The 17757-nt window shown below is 38.5% G+C and overlaps 2 protein-coding genes across 2 annotated transcripts in view; one reads left to right on the forward strand and one right to left on the reverse strand.

Annotated features, from left to right (window-relative positions):
• Positions 1–6216, reverse strand: part of plekha7b (pleckstrin homology domain containing, family A member 7b) — a 58905-nt gene extending 52689 nt beyond the window's left edge. The window contains 3 exon segments of the mRNA XM_063882533.1: positions 5766–5823; positions 5932–6008; positions 6108–6216. Of these exon segments, the coding sequence (XP_063738603.1) occupies positions 5766–5823; positions 5932–6008; positions 6108–6190 (218 nt within the window). The 5' untranslated portion in view covers positions 6191–6216.
• Positions 6217–10743: 4527 nt separating this feature from the next.
• nucb2a (nucleobindin 2a) lies at positions 10744–17093 on the forward strand. The gene is made up of 13 exons (XM_063881504.1): positions 10744–10921; positions 11278–11421; positions 12272–12379; positions 12667–12799; positions 12940–13043; positions 13176–13361; positions 13557–13647; positions 13781–13839; positions 13921–14013; positions 14714–14803; positions 14903–15073; positions 15289–15349; positions 15433–17093. Exons 1-13 carry the CDS (start codon positions 10898–10900, stop codon positions 15672–15674), a joined length of 1506 nt encoding a protein of 501 aa, XP_063737574.1. The 5' UTR covers positions 10744–10897; the 3' UTR covers positions 15675–17093.
• The last annotated feature ends 664 nt before the right edge of the window (positions 17094–17757 follow it).

Genomic DNA, 17757 nt, shown 5'->3' on the forward strand with positions numbered 1-17757 from the left:
GACAATATTTGTGGGAAGACTATGGGGTAAAAGAGCACCACATGAAGTTATCTTGACCTTGCAATACATTTTGTTTGTTGCATTCAGTATTTTCATTCCATGCTCAGCATGAAAATGTTAAAATTGTGAACATGACACAGAGCTTGACAAAGTGGCAGTTGAATTTTAAAGAGGCAGCCAAGGTTATGGTGCTCGTATTAAATGAAAAAGGAATTTGATGCTGATCAGTCATTTGAAAATGTTCTCACTTCATTAGCAAGAACAATTAAATGCTTAATCACTATGCTTTAATCATAGAACAAAACAGATAACAATGAACCCTTTTGAATAAATTCCTAAACCAGCAGGCTTTTTTAAGTAAAACAGGAGGAAGTGTAAACAGACAAAGAATTTTCTGCAACATGCTAAACTGTTGGAGTTCAATCTGGAATATAATAATGCCCCCAAAATCAAATGTTTTTCTTTTGTTAAGGTAAAGCAGGAGTAATCTGATCTATCAGGATTTAGCTTGTCAAGAATGACATTACCATTTCAGTACAGTACATGTATTTTCAGCTGAAGGTCACTGTCTCAACAAACAGCTTGAGGGAAGGAAAGAAGAGAGACTGAACTGTGTTTACATGAAGGCTGATGTATATCTGAGACAGTGTTAGTGTGGTTATATGTTTAGCTTATGACAAATACACAAAAAACAAATCATAATGAAGCATGGCTTCTCATTTAAATGTGCTTATACTGATCCTGTGATAATCAGGAATCTCTGTGGTGAACAGAAACCCCCCAAAAAACACAAAGAGGCATACTGATATTTCACATATGTAGTCAGTCCAACAAGCATAGCTGGCCCTGTGGGCATTGAATTGTGGGAAGATGCAACCCTATCTGTAAGTTGTGCCAAGACATGAACAAGTATGGAAGCAGACCAATGGTGAAGAGCTATAGGGTGCACACCTGCACCATATAAATATTAAATGAGATATGTTTAATGGAGAGCACAAACAGTAGGAAAGCCATAGATGTAATGGGATTTAATTACAAGAAAAATCTTTGACAAAAACATTCAAACTAGATGAACCCAATGACACACAATATGTCTTGCATACATTCATACTTTTTACACTTCTTGTCCATAACACCCAAGCACAGTTTATACACAGACACTGTCTAGGTTTATGTATCAATATTTATGTTGGTATAGACAGAATAGACTTAGAGTAAGTAGACAGTCAGTGAAGATGAACAGCTGTTCCTGTCACCCTCAACTCATCTTTGCTGAATCCAAAAGCATTTCACTGTTCCTCTCTTGCCCGCTGCCTGGAGTGGGAGAGCTCCATCTAATTAGTATGCAGTAGTGTGTTTTCAATCTTTTTTTATTACTTCACCCAACAAAGATTTCCAAACAACATTCCTTTACATGAAAGGTCCTTTGCAAAAAAGTTACTTAGCAAATCTAGCAGTAGTCATTCTTATCTATTGTCTCAACTAATGTCAGTGAAATGTGTTGTTAAGCTTCAATACATTAGATAAAGTTTAATGTGGGTCTATATCCGAGCATTGACCTGTTCTAAAAGGGGTCACAACAGAGATTCTGCAGTGCCTTTTCCTCTTTCTAAAAAACAACTAACTGGATTTGTCTTTCTTCCTCAGCCCAGAGGAGGATCAGTTGGGAAAACACTTAAAAACTCATATCCTAAATCCACATGTTTTCAAGTCGTCTAACAAAGAAAGGCCCTGAAAGATATTTGAGGTTTTATCTCACCACAAAAGCCATGTCAGTATAGTTTGACAGTTCAATGAATGGACACAATAACCCCAAATACTTATAAAGCACAATTGGAGACTTACATATACAAACATTTCATGTTAAGATAATCAAACATCAGCAACGGCAAAGGTCAGTTGAAGGTCCTTGGGGCTCATTTTTCTTCGTCTATCTATTTTGGCAATGATGTTTGAACTCAGTAATGAGGTATGGATTTGCTATGTTCACAGAAAAAGGAAAGCTTTATTAAACAGCCTTAAGATAGGGGCCTGTAGGGATACTAAACTTCTTTTTTATCCCCTATTAAAATGCTCTGCTTCAAAACTCCCACAACATCCCATGGCTAATTAAATCATACTGCCCAAATCAAAAATAGTCAGCTAGTTAGAAAATGCAAGCACAGTCTGAAAACACAACAAGCAGCGGGGGATAGGAGAATAAACACTGAAACATATTGATGGGGTTATCACACCGGAGGAGTAAATGAAGTTGATTGAAGCCCTTTTTCGGTGTGGAATCTATGTATGTTTACATTACACACTTCCTGGACTTTCATTCCAAAGCATTGTAAGCCCATTCAACAATGTGAACTGTGTCCAAAACAGGACACCATTGTACCACAGTGGGGTCATTTTTCCCTCAGGGAGCTATAGAATTGCACATTTCCTATGCTCAGTGAGTGCAAGTGATGTGGTTGAGAGTAAATCTAACTGAACTCCGTTTCCTTCCTTAACCATATGAGGGGATTCATTAAGGATCTTGACAGTTGATAGGCCTCTTTCTAATATCTTTAAAAGGGAAGCTTAACTTTATTATACAATATGTTATACACAGGTCATAGTCACACACCTTATTTTAAAGAACTTTGCTGTCCAAATTCCTTACTGAAACTGATACAAATGTTTACCTCAACACACATACCTGCTTCATCTGTAGCATATTATCTTCAAAATTTGAAATGGGATTATTTGGGGGGGACATTCAAATTAGGTCACTCCCTTGGAGATTTGCCAGAAGTATGACAGCTAGAGACAGACACTATTTCAATCTGCTCAGATAGCGGCAGACCTCATTCATTGGCTTTAACAGTGTACAACTGTGTTCATTGGCATTGACATTTTCTAATTTGAGTCTTTTAATTTGTTAGCAACAAATATTAGCATTCCTTTAATCAGATAGTTCATGTCTGCAGGCATACCTACAGCAACACTTAAATAAATGTGAGTTTTGCCACAGTGCCGTTATCTGAACAATCACTCCTTTGTACTCCACCTCAGCTAAATTCCATTAATACACAACCAAATCTACAAACAGTTCTCACAGTAGCACAATGTTGACTTCAGTCCTGCTTTAGTTAGGTGTCTTATGCTTCCTGGAAGGCTAAGATACATTAAGTGAGATGGAGAGCAGGGGTTTAAATGAAATACTTTACTGTCTTTGTGCTAATAATCTGATTCCATGTCCAGAGATTTTCTCCTAAATTCTGACATTTAAGGGAGAATTATATGAGCATGAGATAAAATTCATCAAAACAAAAGAAACCACAATTTGCACCCGGGAGCAGAGGAATAAACTTGCCTAATCTGTTGTAAGGAATAATATGGAGCTATCTTCACAGCCTTTAGTGTTTCAGGTTTTCCAGGTACCATCACTTTGATGTTAATGCGAATGTTAATGTAATTTATGAAACCAACTTTTGGTTTTAGGAATTGAGTAATTTGCCCGGCCATAAAAGTCAGATAAGCTGAACACAAATGACAATTCCTGTAATAACGCTGTCGACACATGGGACATATACAGGAACCTGAAATAATTTAAGTCTGCAATAAACCAAATAAACCACCAGAGAGAAAATCCAATGAGAAAATGACAGTAATCCATCACCAGCCCATAGTAACAGACCCTTTTCCCCACTGAGTTGTAATGAAAAGGTTGTGCTCATCACTTCTATTAAGCTGTCTTCCAAAGTAGTAATCCACATGAACACTAAGCAGCAATATGGGACTTTATAGTCACACTATTTCAAGAATTAAACAAAAACCAATCAATTTGTCCCATATCAGTTGGGAAACAGAATTATTTCAATATATTATAATCTGCTGCCAAATATTTACATAATGTAGGCAAAGGATATGACACAAGCTCAAATGTTTGTTTTGACTGTTATATAATACTTAATTGACCAATAATTTTGTTTTAAGGAGACCAAAATACTGCACATTAAAAAGAAAAATGTTATATTATTACACGCATCGAGATTATCCAATATATTGGCAATTGTTTCACAAAACAATTATATCTTGACTTAAAATAATCACCCAGCACATTTTCCTATTTTAGCAAAATCACAATAATTTAACTTCCTTTCAGGCCCCAACTAAACCTAGAAAGACATCAACGTTGCTCTAGATAAGCTGAATGGTACAAGATAAGTATCTGTGTGTTCCTGTCCACAGTTTAAGTAAAACAAATGGGCCCTCAAAAACACAGAAACAAGCTTTGAGCTGGAGCAAAACAGGATCCTTCACCAAGCCAACTGGGAAACAAGAATTTGACTGATTGAATAGCCTTTAATGTTAAGGCTACCATTAATCACACAACTTCAATGTTGTATTGTTCTTGCTTCACAGACAAAAAGCAGCAAACAACAGAAACACAATGATCGCTTGTCTTCTGTGTCAGCAATGCCAAATTTGTTAGTTGAACCCTTTTATAGTATGTGCTGTTTTCAGAGCTAACATCTTTGGATGCAAGAATGTCTTTCAAAGTAGCTGTTAGATGCATGGATATCCATTTGTTTGGCTCAACTTGGTCTCTTTTATGAAATGTTCATACTAATAGAAGGCATCGCTTTCTTCATTAAAATGAAAACAGAGTTTGTGTTGTTAAATCAGTGCTGCAAACTGGTGTCTGCAGAGGACTGCTTGAGGATGAGTGACACCCCTCTCATCTACCAGAAAGACTGCAGTTATGAGGACATGCAATGTATCCATACAGCCCTCTGTCTGGAACAAATGGGACAAAATAGGAGGACCATGATATGGTGAGTAGTAGTGAATCTATAAAGCCTTAAACAAGGGAGGAGTTATAGGTAAATACCAATGATCTAAGCAAAGGGAGAATTTATGTCTCAGTTTTTTTTAAGTAAGCTTTATGTCTGTGTTTGTAAGCCTGCCTTATCAAATTGGTTTCAGCATGATTCACTGTCTATGCTCATGTCCTGGACTGCTACAGACCAGAATCCACACAAGCATTTTTGGTGCAAAACTTAATCAATGCTAATGCAAGTGTAATGCACAGACTTCTGGGGTTAGTTCAACACTACAGATGTGTCAGCATGGACCGTCTGGTGGCTTTTGCTTATTTTCAAACCTGAATCCTGCAATTTAGAAGGTGTTAAGGATGTGAAATGTGACCAAAAAAAAGAACTTCACGCTGCGGACTGTGACTTTGTAAATCCTGTCCTCTCTGCTTCAATAATGCAATCATGCCATACATCTCTGTCACCACATGGTCACACCCCTCCCCTGCAACCTTTACAGTGGCTTTCTCACACACTCTCTCTCTTACACACACACACACACACACACCAAGGCTGCACACCTATCTAATAGAGAGAGAGAGAGTGGAGGTCCTGCATGGAGGATGTGAGGAGAATTTTAATAACCCTCTTCCTGTCCTGCTAGGCTATGCCACTTTCCATTAACAATGTAGGCAGAGATAATTGCTCTCACCTATCCGATGGGACCCCTGTGTCTTAATCCATATGCTGATGTGTTTCTGTCTCATTAGTCATGTGCACACTGTGTTTTTAGATACAATATTGTGTTAACAACACAGCCTTTAATTGTAGTTCAACTGAATCGTGTTACCAAACGTGTCTGAGCTGCACAGAGACATAAAGGAAAAAGGAGTAGAAAAACATTTTAAAAGGGACACTACCAAGCAAAGAGATCACATTTTACACCACCAAACAACGAAACAATGCACACGGGCCACTCACTTGATGAAGTAGCTGGCTCCTTCGTCCGTGAAGCCCTCTTCCCATCCTCTTGGCAGATCTATAACACGAAGAAAAACACAGTGAACGTCCCGCCACAGACAGAAAGCACATTGCAGCAAGAAAATGTCCCTTCGGTATCCAACAAATCCGATAGTTTGTCGCGTACCTGACCGTATCATGTGCCCGGAGTTAACAGGTTCACCAGTGCGTGGATGTAGCCAAGTAGTGCTGTGACTTTTATCACTGCAAGAAAGACACCTGTTACTGAGCGATAATAAAACAACTAAAATCCTTCATAATGCCCCATAAAGAACCAGCCGATGAACAGATGAACCCGCTCACTTAATAAAGAAGACCCGGCCGTCTCTACAAACTCCGTAGGACCAGTGGTCAGGTAGGGTGTCCCGTCCAAGAGGTGCCGCCATGATCTCTCCTCTCCGGCTCGCCTCGTCCCCCCTCTCCCTCTCCGCACACTTTTCCTGGGAGCCCGGATAAAGCCACCGCTAGGGCTGCATAGTTTTTTTTAAAGGGGAAGGGATACCAAACTCGACCACTTCCCGGACTCTGCTTTTTACGTGACACGAGCTTAGGTCTCACGAGTTCCCACAAGTAGTAGTGAGGTAGGTGATTGAAATAAAAGTCAGATCTCTACAAGATATTCAAAAATGAAACCCACTGCAGTGAAAAGTAGTGTGTAGTCTATTCCCCAGGGGTGTAGAATTGCACAGCATTAAAGCTTCCATTTATAACTGACATTTCAGGGCAATTTCAAACACACATAAAGCATACTTTAAAGCAATCATAAAACTAAGTCTAGGTGCAAGTGCAAAAATGAAAGTCCTTTAAGGTATACTTAAGAATTACAGCAATTCCCCAATTAAACCAGAATAGACCAGTATGCCTACTTTCGTCTCTATAACCGAGGTATTACGATATATGATGTGATTTTGTGAGGGCGATATGAGCAGAAATACGTATAAAACAGCTATGTAACATAAATATTTCATCACAGACCTGCTATAGGAGACAGGTGTCAGCCATGTCTAAGGAGACAAGGTACTTAAAATTAAACTAAATGTGTTTATACATATCTAATTAGAGGAATAAACATTGCAATATACCTTCCATTTTTTGTAACCTTTATTTGCCCTTATGTTCATGGCAACTAGCAATGCATTAGATATGAAAAATCTGTGTGAGTGGGGAAGGAAGATGAGAGGGAGGGAATGGCACACATGTTTCAGTTATGCTTATTACCTTGAGACAAATAAAGTTAATTTTAGTACAAGGTGTGTGTGTGTGTGTGTGTGTGTGTGTGTGTGTGTGTGTGTGTGTGTGTGTGTGTGTGTGTGTGTGTGTGTGTGTGTTGTGTGTGTGTGTGTTGCGTGTGTGTGTTTGCGTGTGTGCGTGCGTGCGTGCGCGTGGTGTCAGAGTGCAGTATGCCTGCATGGCTAAATTAATGTATGTCCATGCATTGGAGCTTTACATATAGTTTGTCAGCCTCACATCACCTTCACAATTTGAAGACAGAGACTTTCCTGACCATGACACATTACAATAATGCTTACACTGCATCAAACAGACCTGCCCAATTTACCAATGTGCCCATAAATTCTACTTGGGCTATGTGAGGGCAAGCAATGTTCAAAGTCACAGCAATGTTGTCGCAGGAGTTATTTTGCTGAGCATCAAGCCCCAACAGAGGAGCAGCAATGATTCACTGTGTCGTACCTGCTCTCTTATATAACTGCATTGTCATTAATGTGTGATATAACATTACTTGCTGAAACTGGGGAAAAGCAATATCTACATAAACTTGTCCAACAATTGTGAAAAGACGTGCTGATATAACCCCTCCTCCCCCCTTGTGTTTTCTGCTCAGTGGCGATTACAGTAAAATTTACGGGCCCATTGTGAGAGGAAATATTACTGTAAGGGGCGCACACATCAGTGAGCAGACAGCATCTGTCAACATTATAAATATTTGATTTAGGATTCCCTTTTGGGGATGCTTTGTTGAAACATTCTCCAGTGGTTTAAGGCACTGCTTTTCAAAGATAGGGAGAGATAAAATGTTTCCTCCAAAATAAAACCATCATGATGCAGCTGTCACACACAAACCAATTCACTGTAAACCCTCTAGTGTTATCTGCGCATCAGAGGAGTCAAAGAACAAAAGGATTTTTACTGCTTTAACGTGTTTCTAACCATACGTATGGACACATACAACCCAGTCTCACGACTATAACATGAAATGCTGTGAGACTGGGTTGCAACCTAATAACAAACAAACTATCAAGTACATAACATCTGCAGATGGGTTACAGATTAAAGGGAAAGACTGAAGTGTAGAAACATGATACGAGACACAAGGGGAGAATAAATCGCCTTCAAAATCATTACATCTAATCCCAATTGAAAACCTTAGGGAGACATGTTACACAGTGCCCTCAATCATCATCTTTCAGTGCCAAACAGCAATAACTCTGTTTGGCAGATCATAGCGGCCTAACATTATACCAAGACATCAGTTATTTAAATGTTGGTTTCACATGTGTACTTTGTGTGCTTTACTAACTATGGTTTGAATAGAAGAAAGGCACATCCAATATGTAAAAATGATTCACCACTCCACAATTGCAACAGATTTGGAGAGAGAATATGCTGCATTCTGTGGATTCAGTGTTCTGCATTGTAAGGTAGGAGACCTGCAGAGATCGGCAACAGGCAGAAATATTGTCCAGTATAATCAACAATACCACCACATTATTGATATCGCTGTACTTACATTTGATGTAATGTGGTGCTCACTTAACTAGTTGTGTATTTCTCAACTGGTCAGCAAAATGAGGTATAGGGTTTCTGGAACATTAAACATACTGCAGTGTAATCATTCGGTATCCCCCCTCAATTGCTGTTATTTGACCTTGGTATGATTTATCATCATACCCATTACAACCCCCCCCCCCCCCCTTTATACTAATTCATACACAAATGCACACATAGTTGATGCGCAGTCCATTGCAGCTCTGCAGCATGGTCTCTGCTGCTGCTGATTCCTGCCTCTCGGCTGCCAGAGGCTCACAATGCAGCAAGGTGACTCAATGTTATTGTCTTCTCCTTAGAGAGTCTCCTCCCGCTGAATCACAGCTTACCAAAGGTGATGAGCAGAGAATGCAATAAAGAATCCCTTTTGGTTATTTCTGAATTTCAGCTCTTGAGCACGGATAAGCTTATGTCCTAATCTATCTGGCAGATGCCAAAATCAATAGCATGTTTTGAGAAATGCGTTTTCTCAAATGATCTCTTAATCTCTGCATGGAAAGGTAGCCTATATAAATGAGTGAACAGGTAATCAAGGTGACTGCATTATTAACTAGACTTTGTGTATGGTACTATTTTTTAGACAGTAGTCTCCTGTTCATTATGCAGTGAATTGAATATTTGAAGTGCCCGAAATTGCTTTAGCTTTCTTCCAATTCTTATGATTTTAGACAATGATAAATTGCCACCCAGCTCAAAATAATACACTGACATCTACAGGGCATGGATATATTTTTAGTAATAAGATACTAAATGTATTCATCATCTTGTTGTACCAGCCAAGGCTCATGGATAGTGTTTTAGGGGTTTTATTCTAGCACCCAATGTTCCAGCAGAAAGCAAATGTTGTTAAATCTCCTGTGCAATAGATTAATGACATTACACTAAGATGGTCCTAGTAGCTGTTAAAAGAAGAAAGAGGGTAATCTAAAAAAATGTTTGAACACAGTTTAAAGGTTTTATCATTTCTTGTTTTGGTGTTTGCAATAAAACTCAATTAATGTAACATTTCTGCAGATGCAGAATCTTACAAGGATATGTTGGTTTTAATCATCCACCCATTGTCTCCTGTGGCTCTCCAAATATTTGATTAGGTAAAATGTCATCGTCTTCCAGTTCTACATTACTGTGAACAGACTGGAATAATGGAGCGCTGCAATACAGCACAATAGCATCCTCTGTTGGATAGATGGGAGGTTAACTTTGAGTTTGCATATACACGTTTTTTTTTTTTTTTCTGATCAAATTGATACACAATACATACAATATCAACTCTACTCTGCAAATACATGGAGTGCTGGGTTGATCAAATTCAATAACCTATCAATAGTAAACTGCTGCACAGATAAAGCTCTTTTATCATCCAAGTGATTTAAAACTTCCCCAATGTAATCTTTTGATTATGCACATATATGCTTAAATGGGTTTCAAGGATGGAAAAACCGATTACAGATTACAAACAAGCTAATGAATCACTGGGTCTGGGTAGTTTTATATAAAGCAACCAATACAAAAATGTAGACATGTTTAAGATGACTTTGAATTTATTTTAGTGATTTTAGAAAGCTTCAGGAGCATTCATTTCATCTGCCTGTGCAGACTGTAGAGAGCACCAAGAGGAGTGTAACCATCTGTGATTACAGCCATCAGACTCCATGTAAAAGCTCCTTTAATTAATTAACTCATTAATCGCAGACTGCTGCTTAATGAGTTGATTAAAGATTTGTTTTCACTCAAGTAATAAAAAATTGGCAATTTGGTGATAATTGTATACTGCTGGAGTGTTTATTATAGTGTGGATTTACTACTTACTTCTTAGAAAGGTGCTATAGAAATAAAACATTTAGAATTATTTTAATATTAGATAATTATCTGACTTTTTCCATTTAATAGAAAGAATAGAAAATGTGATGTGTACTTGATATGATACAGATGTATTTTACATATTATTGTGTATTAAACTCGGATAAAGACATGATACATCGCTAATTGTGATTACATTTTTCTAATAATAGCGTAGCCACAGAAAGAGGCACAGTTTCACATTTTGCATCACTGCATCATGTGTATGTTTACTGACCTTCATTCTATTTGAGAGCTGTTCAAAGACCCGCCCATCTTCTCCGTCGTCATGTCGCCACGTAAGATTCAATGCAACGTAACTTGCTAGACCGGTTTGACTGACAGCTGAACTGACCACTGCGGTTAATGCTACCACGCACACAACCGAACATGCTAACTAGCGCACTAGCAGCTAGCTGCCGACACAACAACAGCTGAGAGGAAGCAGCGCCAGGAAAGCAGAGCTGATGAGGTCCAGGATTCATAATAAGGTGAGTATACATTTGACGCATGTACATTTATGGGTTCATAATTGTGTCATTAATGTCATCAACAGTAACATTGGCTGCGCTGCCCAGACTAACAGCATATATGAGTAGTTTAGGTGATTGATTCTCATTAGACAAATCTGTCAGTGGCAGTGCTAATGCTAACACCAGTAGCTTCCTCTGGATGTAAGTAGCTAGCCAATAATGTGTAAGTGGTTAGAGGGGCCGTTTCAATAAGTGTAAATGAGGAAGCTAGCCTTAACCCAGGGCCATGTTTGATGTCTGTCGTACACACTGTTTAATTAAAATAGAACTGTTACATATATAAATGGTCTGACCTGAATTGTCCTAATTTCCAGATGTGTTTGAGCCGGGCTCTTCTCACCGGCTGGGTCTTGCTGCTGGTCCAGGTGCTGTGTTTAGAGGCCGTGCCCATCAGTATAGATAAGACAAAAGTCCACGAGCCTGAGAAAAAAGAACCGGAAGAGCCTCCAGCTAGTGTGGTAAGAAGACTCAAGAATTATAAACATCAAAGATGCACAGCCTCAATCCTATTCTTACAGACAATTGCACAATTTTAGCAATACAATAGAAATAAATTGTTCTGTCTATTTCCTTTCCAAATCTTGATCCAGTATTGATAATTGAATACATGCCCAATACCCTGATACTCTGCAATTATGCCACTGTTATCAGCTGCTTCATAGGCAGAAAACAAGAGAGAGCACTGGGTAACAGCACCCGGACTAATGCAAAGACATATGGCCTTGTTGCGCTTACATTTTATTACCTCAGTCTAATACTCTACACAAAACTCATAATTACACAATTTAATTTCATCAGCAGCGCAAAAGCTCCAGATTTTGTAGCTTCATGATTGCACAGATTGGAGTGTCTGATTTCTGCCTTAGGAAAAATGTTGTCCATGATAAATATTTTTATACTGACCTAAAAGAGCTTGAACAATTACCATGTAGAGTCTGTGTTGAGGTCAGAATACATACAACATTTACAACTGCAACCTTGTATTGAAGAATAAGCAGGTCTAGAACCACAGAACTGCTGCAACTTATGCCAATTTGCAAAAGGCCGTTATATAGTTGATAGAGATTCATATGTAAAAAGCTGTCATCTCTACATCAAACATCTGGTCAGAGGAACTGTTGTTGTTTAGCAGACACATATTCCTTGAAAGATATTATATCATACTGTCACTTACACAGGATTCATAATAACAGAGCTCTCAAAGAAGCGTAATAATAAACTGAAAGTGATTATCATTGTAGTATTACTTGGTCTGTTATCAGTGATAAATTACATTTTTGGTGACATTTGATTTTTAACATATGATAGGACACTGGACTCCACTATGACCGCTACCTCAGGGAAGTCATCGATTTTCTAGAGAAAGATCAGCATTTCAGGGAAAAGCTCCACAACACAGACATGGAAGACATCAAGGTATCCGCTCTTTTTTTGTTTAGTCTTTTCAGCATGGCTTGTGTAAACTACTGTTAAATCCTAACTCTGACTTGTAAATAATGGGCTTTCACTTGTCCCAGACTGTTATAAATTGCATGTGGAAATTGTGGATGGATACACTGCCAATTTACAGTTTTTTAATAATAAATATACATATATATATTATTTTATTGAAATATTTGATAAATCTATTAGTTATATGTACTGCTACAACCCCAATAATTATATATCTCCAGCTTACACAAATGAATTCATGTATTATGCAGCAAGGTAAACTGGCCAAAGAGCTGGACTTTGTCAGCCATCACGTCAGAACAAAACTGGATGAGTTGAAAAGGCAGGAGGTGAACCGACTCCGAACTCTGATTAAAGCAAAGCAAGACCTAGAAGGAGGGAATGGTATGTTGTGCAACAAAATATATATTTCACTTTTACTTAAATGCTACGGCTTTAATATTACATTAGATGTAAATAAAAAGTTAATTCTCTGATGTAACTGTCTTGTTTTTCATTGATGTCATTGATTACTCCCTGAATAGACATAGCAGTGGACCACCAGGCTCTGCTGAAACAGTTTGAGTACCTAAACCACATGAACCCTCACACGTTTGAAGTGGATGACCTGGATCGGCTCATCAAATCGGTAAATCTGATGCTACTTTATGCCATAAACTCTTGGAATAGGGATATGTACACAACAAAACACCATACACTAATATTAACTGACATTGTCTTAAGTGTCATTTCTAACCCAATTTTCCCCTTATGTATCAAGGCAACAAATGATCTGGAGAACTTTGACAAAGAGAGACACGAGGAGTTCAAGCAGTATGAAATGATGAAAGAGCACGACAGACGGGAACACCTGAAGACACTGGATGAGGACGAGAGAAAGAAAGAGGAGGAGCACTATAAGGAGCTGAGGAAGAAGCACGCCGACCATCCTAAAGTCAACCACCCGGTAAGTCTGTCTAAGGTGCACACACATCAGCCAATGAAGAGAATCTCTCTTTTTTTCAAAACGTTTTATGTTGCAACTTTCAGTCCAGAGTTCTGTTTCTGAAACTGTGAATGATGATGTGTTTTTACTTAATACTTTAATGAGTTGTTACTTATCCAGCTTTAATTCAAGTGGATTTTTGCTTCTTTGTTGCAGGGTAGCCAGAATCAACTGAAAGAGGTGTGGGAGGAAGCTGATGGCTTGGACCCTGAAGATTTTGACCCTAAGACCTTTTTCAACCTTCATGGTAAGACCTTAACCAACCTGCAACTTTTAAAGAATGAAGGGCATGATGTCCATTTATGCAGCACTATGTCACATGTATTCTATAAAAAAAATGTATTTTTGGTCTCTACAGTTTTTCTTTCTTTATAATGCAGATAGCAATGGAGATGGCTATTTTGATGAGCAGGAACTAGAGGCCTTGTTTACTAAAGAGGTAAAGTTGCGGTAAAGGCTCTGAATATGGCTTATGTTTCAGTCAATGGTCTTTTCACTTATTGGTGGTCTCTTATTTTAGCTGGAAAAAATCTACGACCCCACCAATGAAGAGGATGACATGGTGGAGATGGAAGAAGAGAGGCTACGTATGAGAGAGCATGTTATGAATGAGGTACTGTAAGTTGCACCCAGTTCATACATAACAAAACTTAGTTTTATGCATCTGCGTCAGTCAATGCTTTGTACGTAGTTTTTTAGGGAGGATTTTTCTTCAAATCTGGCAGAAAAGTCCCTGCGGATCCAAACTAATTAGATTTTGGAGACAAACAACCAACAACCATGGGACCTCACATCAGTACCATCTTTGTGAATGCAATCGCTCAGGAAAGCATTCCTCACGGATGAACTGATAAGAATTTGGTGGTCAAGGGTTGTAAACATGATATCTCAGGAATGCTTGGAGAGATATTGTTCAAATGTTGTTGTTTGGGCCATAACTTAAACATTCATTCGTTAACTATGACAATGTCACACAAATGTCCTAGGGAATAAAACTAAAAGTAATCCTTCAACAGAGTCCCATCAGCTGTGAAAGAGAAATAATCTCAAAACAACTTCTGTAGAAATTACTGCAACAGTGGGTGTCTCAAAGAGCATATTTTACTATAAAGACACACACACACAGACTCAAGGGGCAAAAAGAGTACAAGCGCTGCAGCTGCTAATAATACAGTGATGAGACTTTCGAGGAAAAGGATTAAAAATGGACTGGTTGCAAAAGGCATGCAACTGCTAGGCTTATTTTGAATATATCCTTGTCTGTCAATAAAGCATATGTGATTTATGTTTGTTCTTGTCATGTTTATACATAGGTGGATTCTAACGAAGACAGGCTGGTCTCTTTAGATGAGTTCCTAGTTGCTACTAAGAAAAAAGAATTCTTGGAGCCAGATAGCTGGGAGGTGAGACACCATTATATTCATCATGCCATTGTGTTAAGAGGTGTAGGATAGTACTGTAGGATTAGTGATTGATTGGCATGTCCACTCCGTGCTCCTCAGACTCTGGAGCAGAACCAGGCCTACACAGACGAGGAGATGCGGGAGTTTGAGGATCACCTGGTTCAGCAGGAACAGGACCTCAGCGAAAAATCTGTCGACCTCCAGAAACAAAGAGACGAGCTGGAGAGGCAGCAGGAGCAGCTAAATGCACAGAAAATAGAGCTGCAACAGGTAAGGAGTGGTACACTGCTATATTAAAGGTTTGCTACGATATGTTTGTTTAACAGTGAATGTGTCCAATTCGGATGCTATAAAATGTATGTGGTTGCAATATCAGTGTGTCCTTTAGCTATCCTTCTTTATTTACGCTGTTACGTTTCTGTGAGTATTTACAGTACTGCTTGCACTCACCAAATATATAAACAGTACGATGAATTTTGTTACAGGCTGTAGAGCATATGGAACGGTTAAAACAACAAAAAATAGATCCCCCTCCAGAGGTTCACGGTGAGTTACGACTGCACAGTATTAACTTTGATCGTTGTTTGATTTTACGGTCTGACATCTGTATACACTCTTTCTTTTCACAGTTGAGGGAAATGCTATCCCAGAGGTGCACGAAGTTGACAACCAGTTACATTATGAACAACAGGCCCAACTGCCAGAGCATCATTTTGAACCCCAAGATCCTCAAAATATACCTCTGGAACACTATGAACAACAACAACAACAACACCATCAGGACCTGGCCCAGCAAGGTCAGCCCCAGGCACACCAGGATCTGCCACCAGGCCACCAGGAGGCTGCACAGGGCTTACATAACATACCATAACAATGCTGTCAGAACTTGAAGCACCACTAGCAGACTATTTGAAGCACCTCCACTCCAGCGTGCAGAGGAGCAGTTCCTCCTGAGTACTAGGCCTCTTTAACCAGCATGACTCTTAGGTTTGGAAGAAACTCGAGATGAATGAGAGCGACACAAGGAGAGCTGAATAATACCAGTGTTTGATAATTGTAATCCTTAGATTACAAAAAGGAATTACAAATGATAAAATGATCAACCAAGGCTGTGCATCCTAAAATGTGCATATTTACATTTTCCAGGAGTGTTTATTACATTAGAAATGTTTGGTAATACAATTTTACAAAAACAATTCTGGTGAGCTTTCTTTACCTGCTGTTTGCTTTTCAAGATACAGAACCTCTGACAATGCCATGCTACCAGCTCTCCAAGCAGAGGGGTTTGAGACAAGAGCCGGTTGGATATGTGCGGTGAAGCTGTTGGGGGGGAATGAGGTGTTAAAAGTCATTTAAATTTACTATCAAAATCCCCCCAAACATCTCTAAGAAGCAATTAATTTACATGTGTGTCTTGTGGTGAAACGTATTCCACTGTACTCAAACAGAACTGGACTGCAATATACATTTTGAGAAGATTTTTCTAAACTGCGAAAGAAGCACTAAAGCAAGTGTAAGCTGTATACAGTGTATTGATGCACTAAACAGATCAAATTCAACATAAAAGTAAAGGACTTTTGTAATCGTAATGCAAGTGACGGGACAGATTTATGTAGAAAAGGCTTTTTTCTGCTTTTGTCTGCGACTTCTACTGTCACCAAACATTACAACCTTTAACTCGAAATGTCCTCAACTAGTTCTTATCCTTCCAAGAGTTACCATTACCTTTGCTACTTTCTTAATCTTGATTCCTGTCAGCTGTTTACCTACCTTGAAACATATTTTCATGTGTATCGTCAGACTTTTTACTGCAGAAAATGTGATCAATGCTTAAAAGCCATCGGATACAGAAACAGGCTTTTTTTTGGGGGCTCTCTGCAGCTTCTCCCGGATCACTCTGATGTCAGAATCTGAAAAAGGTCTTTTTTTTTAAATAAGCATAGGTAAGGAACCTCTCACATTCAACAAATATTGCATTTTTAATTTGTTTCAATAAAGCACTTTTGCTGGTTAAGTTGTATACTTTTACAAAATGTTTACGATCCACATTTTTTTGGAACGAACTGCTGGATCTGGTAAATTGTTTCGGTAAATTTAAAGCTAAAAAAAAGACTAAGCACGTATTCAGTGAGAGCCGAGTCTGATCTCACCACTGTTTTTCGTCTGGTAATTTTGGTTAAAATCATATCTTGAAAACCTCTGAATTTTTCACTTCACAACAATGCATTTGGCACCATGTTTTTTACTTGTCATGTCATATTTTCCTCACAATAAAAAGTCTGTACTTGTAGTTGGTGTGTTTTACAGGTTGCGTTGTACATGTGGTATTGTGGTTTCTTTTAGCTGGAAGACTGTAGCCATGGCCAAGTGACTTATTGCCACTTTTTCTAAAGGAGACTTTTTTGCATCCAGTGAGAAAACAGAGCTGGTGTTACTTCATACAAAATCTACATATGGAATACAACTTGTACTCTTTTTAGGGTGTCATGTTTTTCCTTTGTGACATTACTGCATCATCATTTGAACAAAATGGACAGAACGGTTTTGTTAAATACTATAAATCTCAAATCAAGATAATAAAAGTTTTGAACTTTCAGTTTGTGTACAGATTTCATCACTTAATGAAACTCCATTAGTAAAACTTTAAACGGCTAAGTATGGATAATCTACACATACACTATCAAAGATTTAAAGCAACGTCGCTCTTAAAATAAATAGCTTCAATATGGTCGTGAAAAATGTGCTTACCAAGTATTTAACCACCTATTCCATTCATCTTAAATGGAATGCAATCCTTTATATACTACCGTGCAGGCTTCATTTTCCGTTACAAGTACAAGCTAATAATGAAGTGAACAGGCTGATCAACACAGGCCACAGCAATGATTCACTTGGTTGTATTTTTCTCCTAAGATTTACGCTAATAAAAGTAATGAAATATGCTTTAAATATAC

The sequence above is a fragment of the Eleginops maclovinus genome, chromosome 4 (genome assembly GCF_036324505.1).
Source record: "Eleginops maclovinus isolate JMC-PN-2008 ecotype Puerto Natales chromosome 4, JC_Emac_rtc_rv5, whole genome shotgun sequence".
Classification (NCBI taxonomy): Eukaryota; Metazoa; Chordata; class Actinopteri; order Perciformes; family Eleginopidae; genus Eleginops; species Eleginops maclovinus.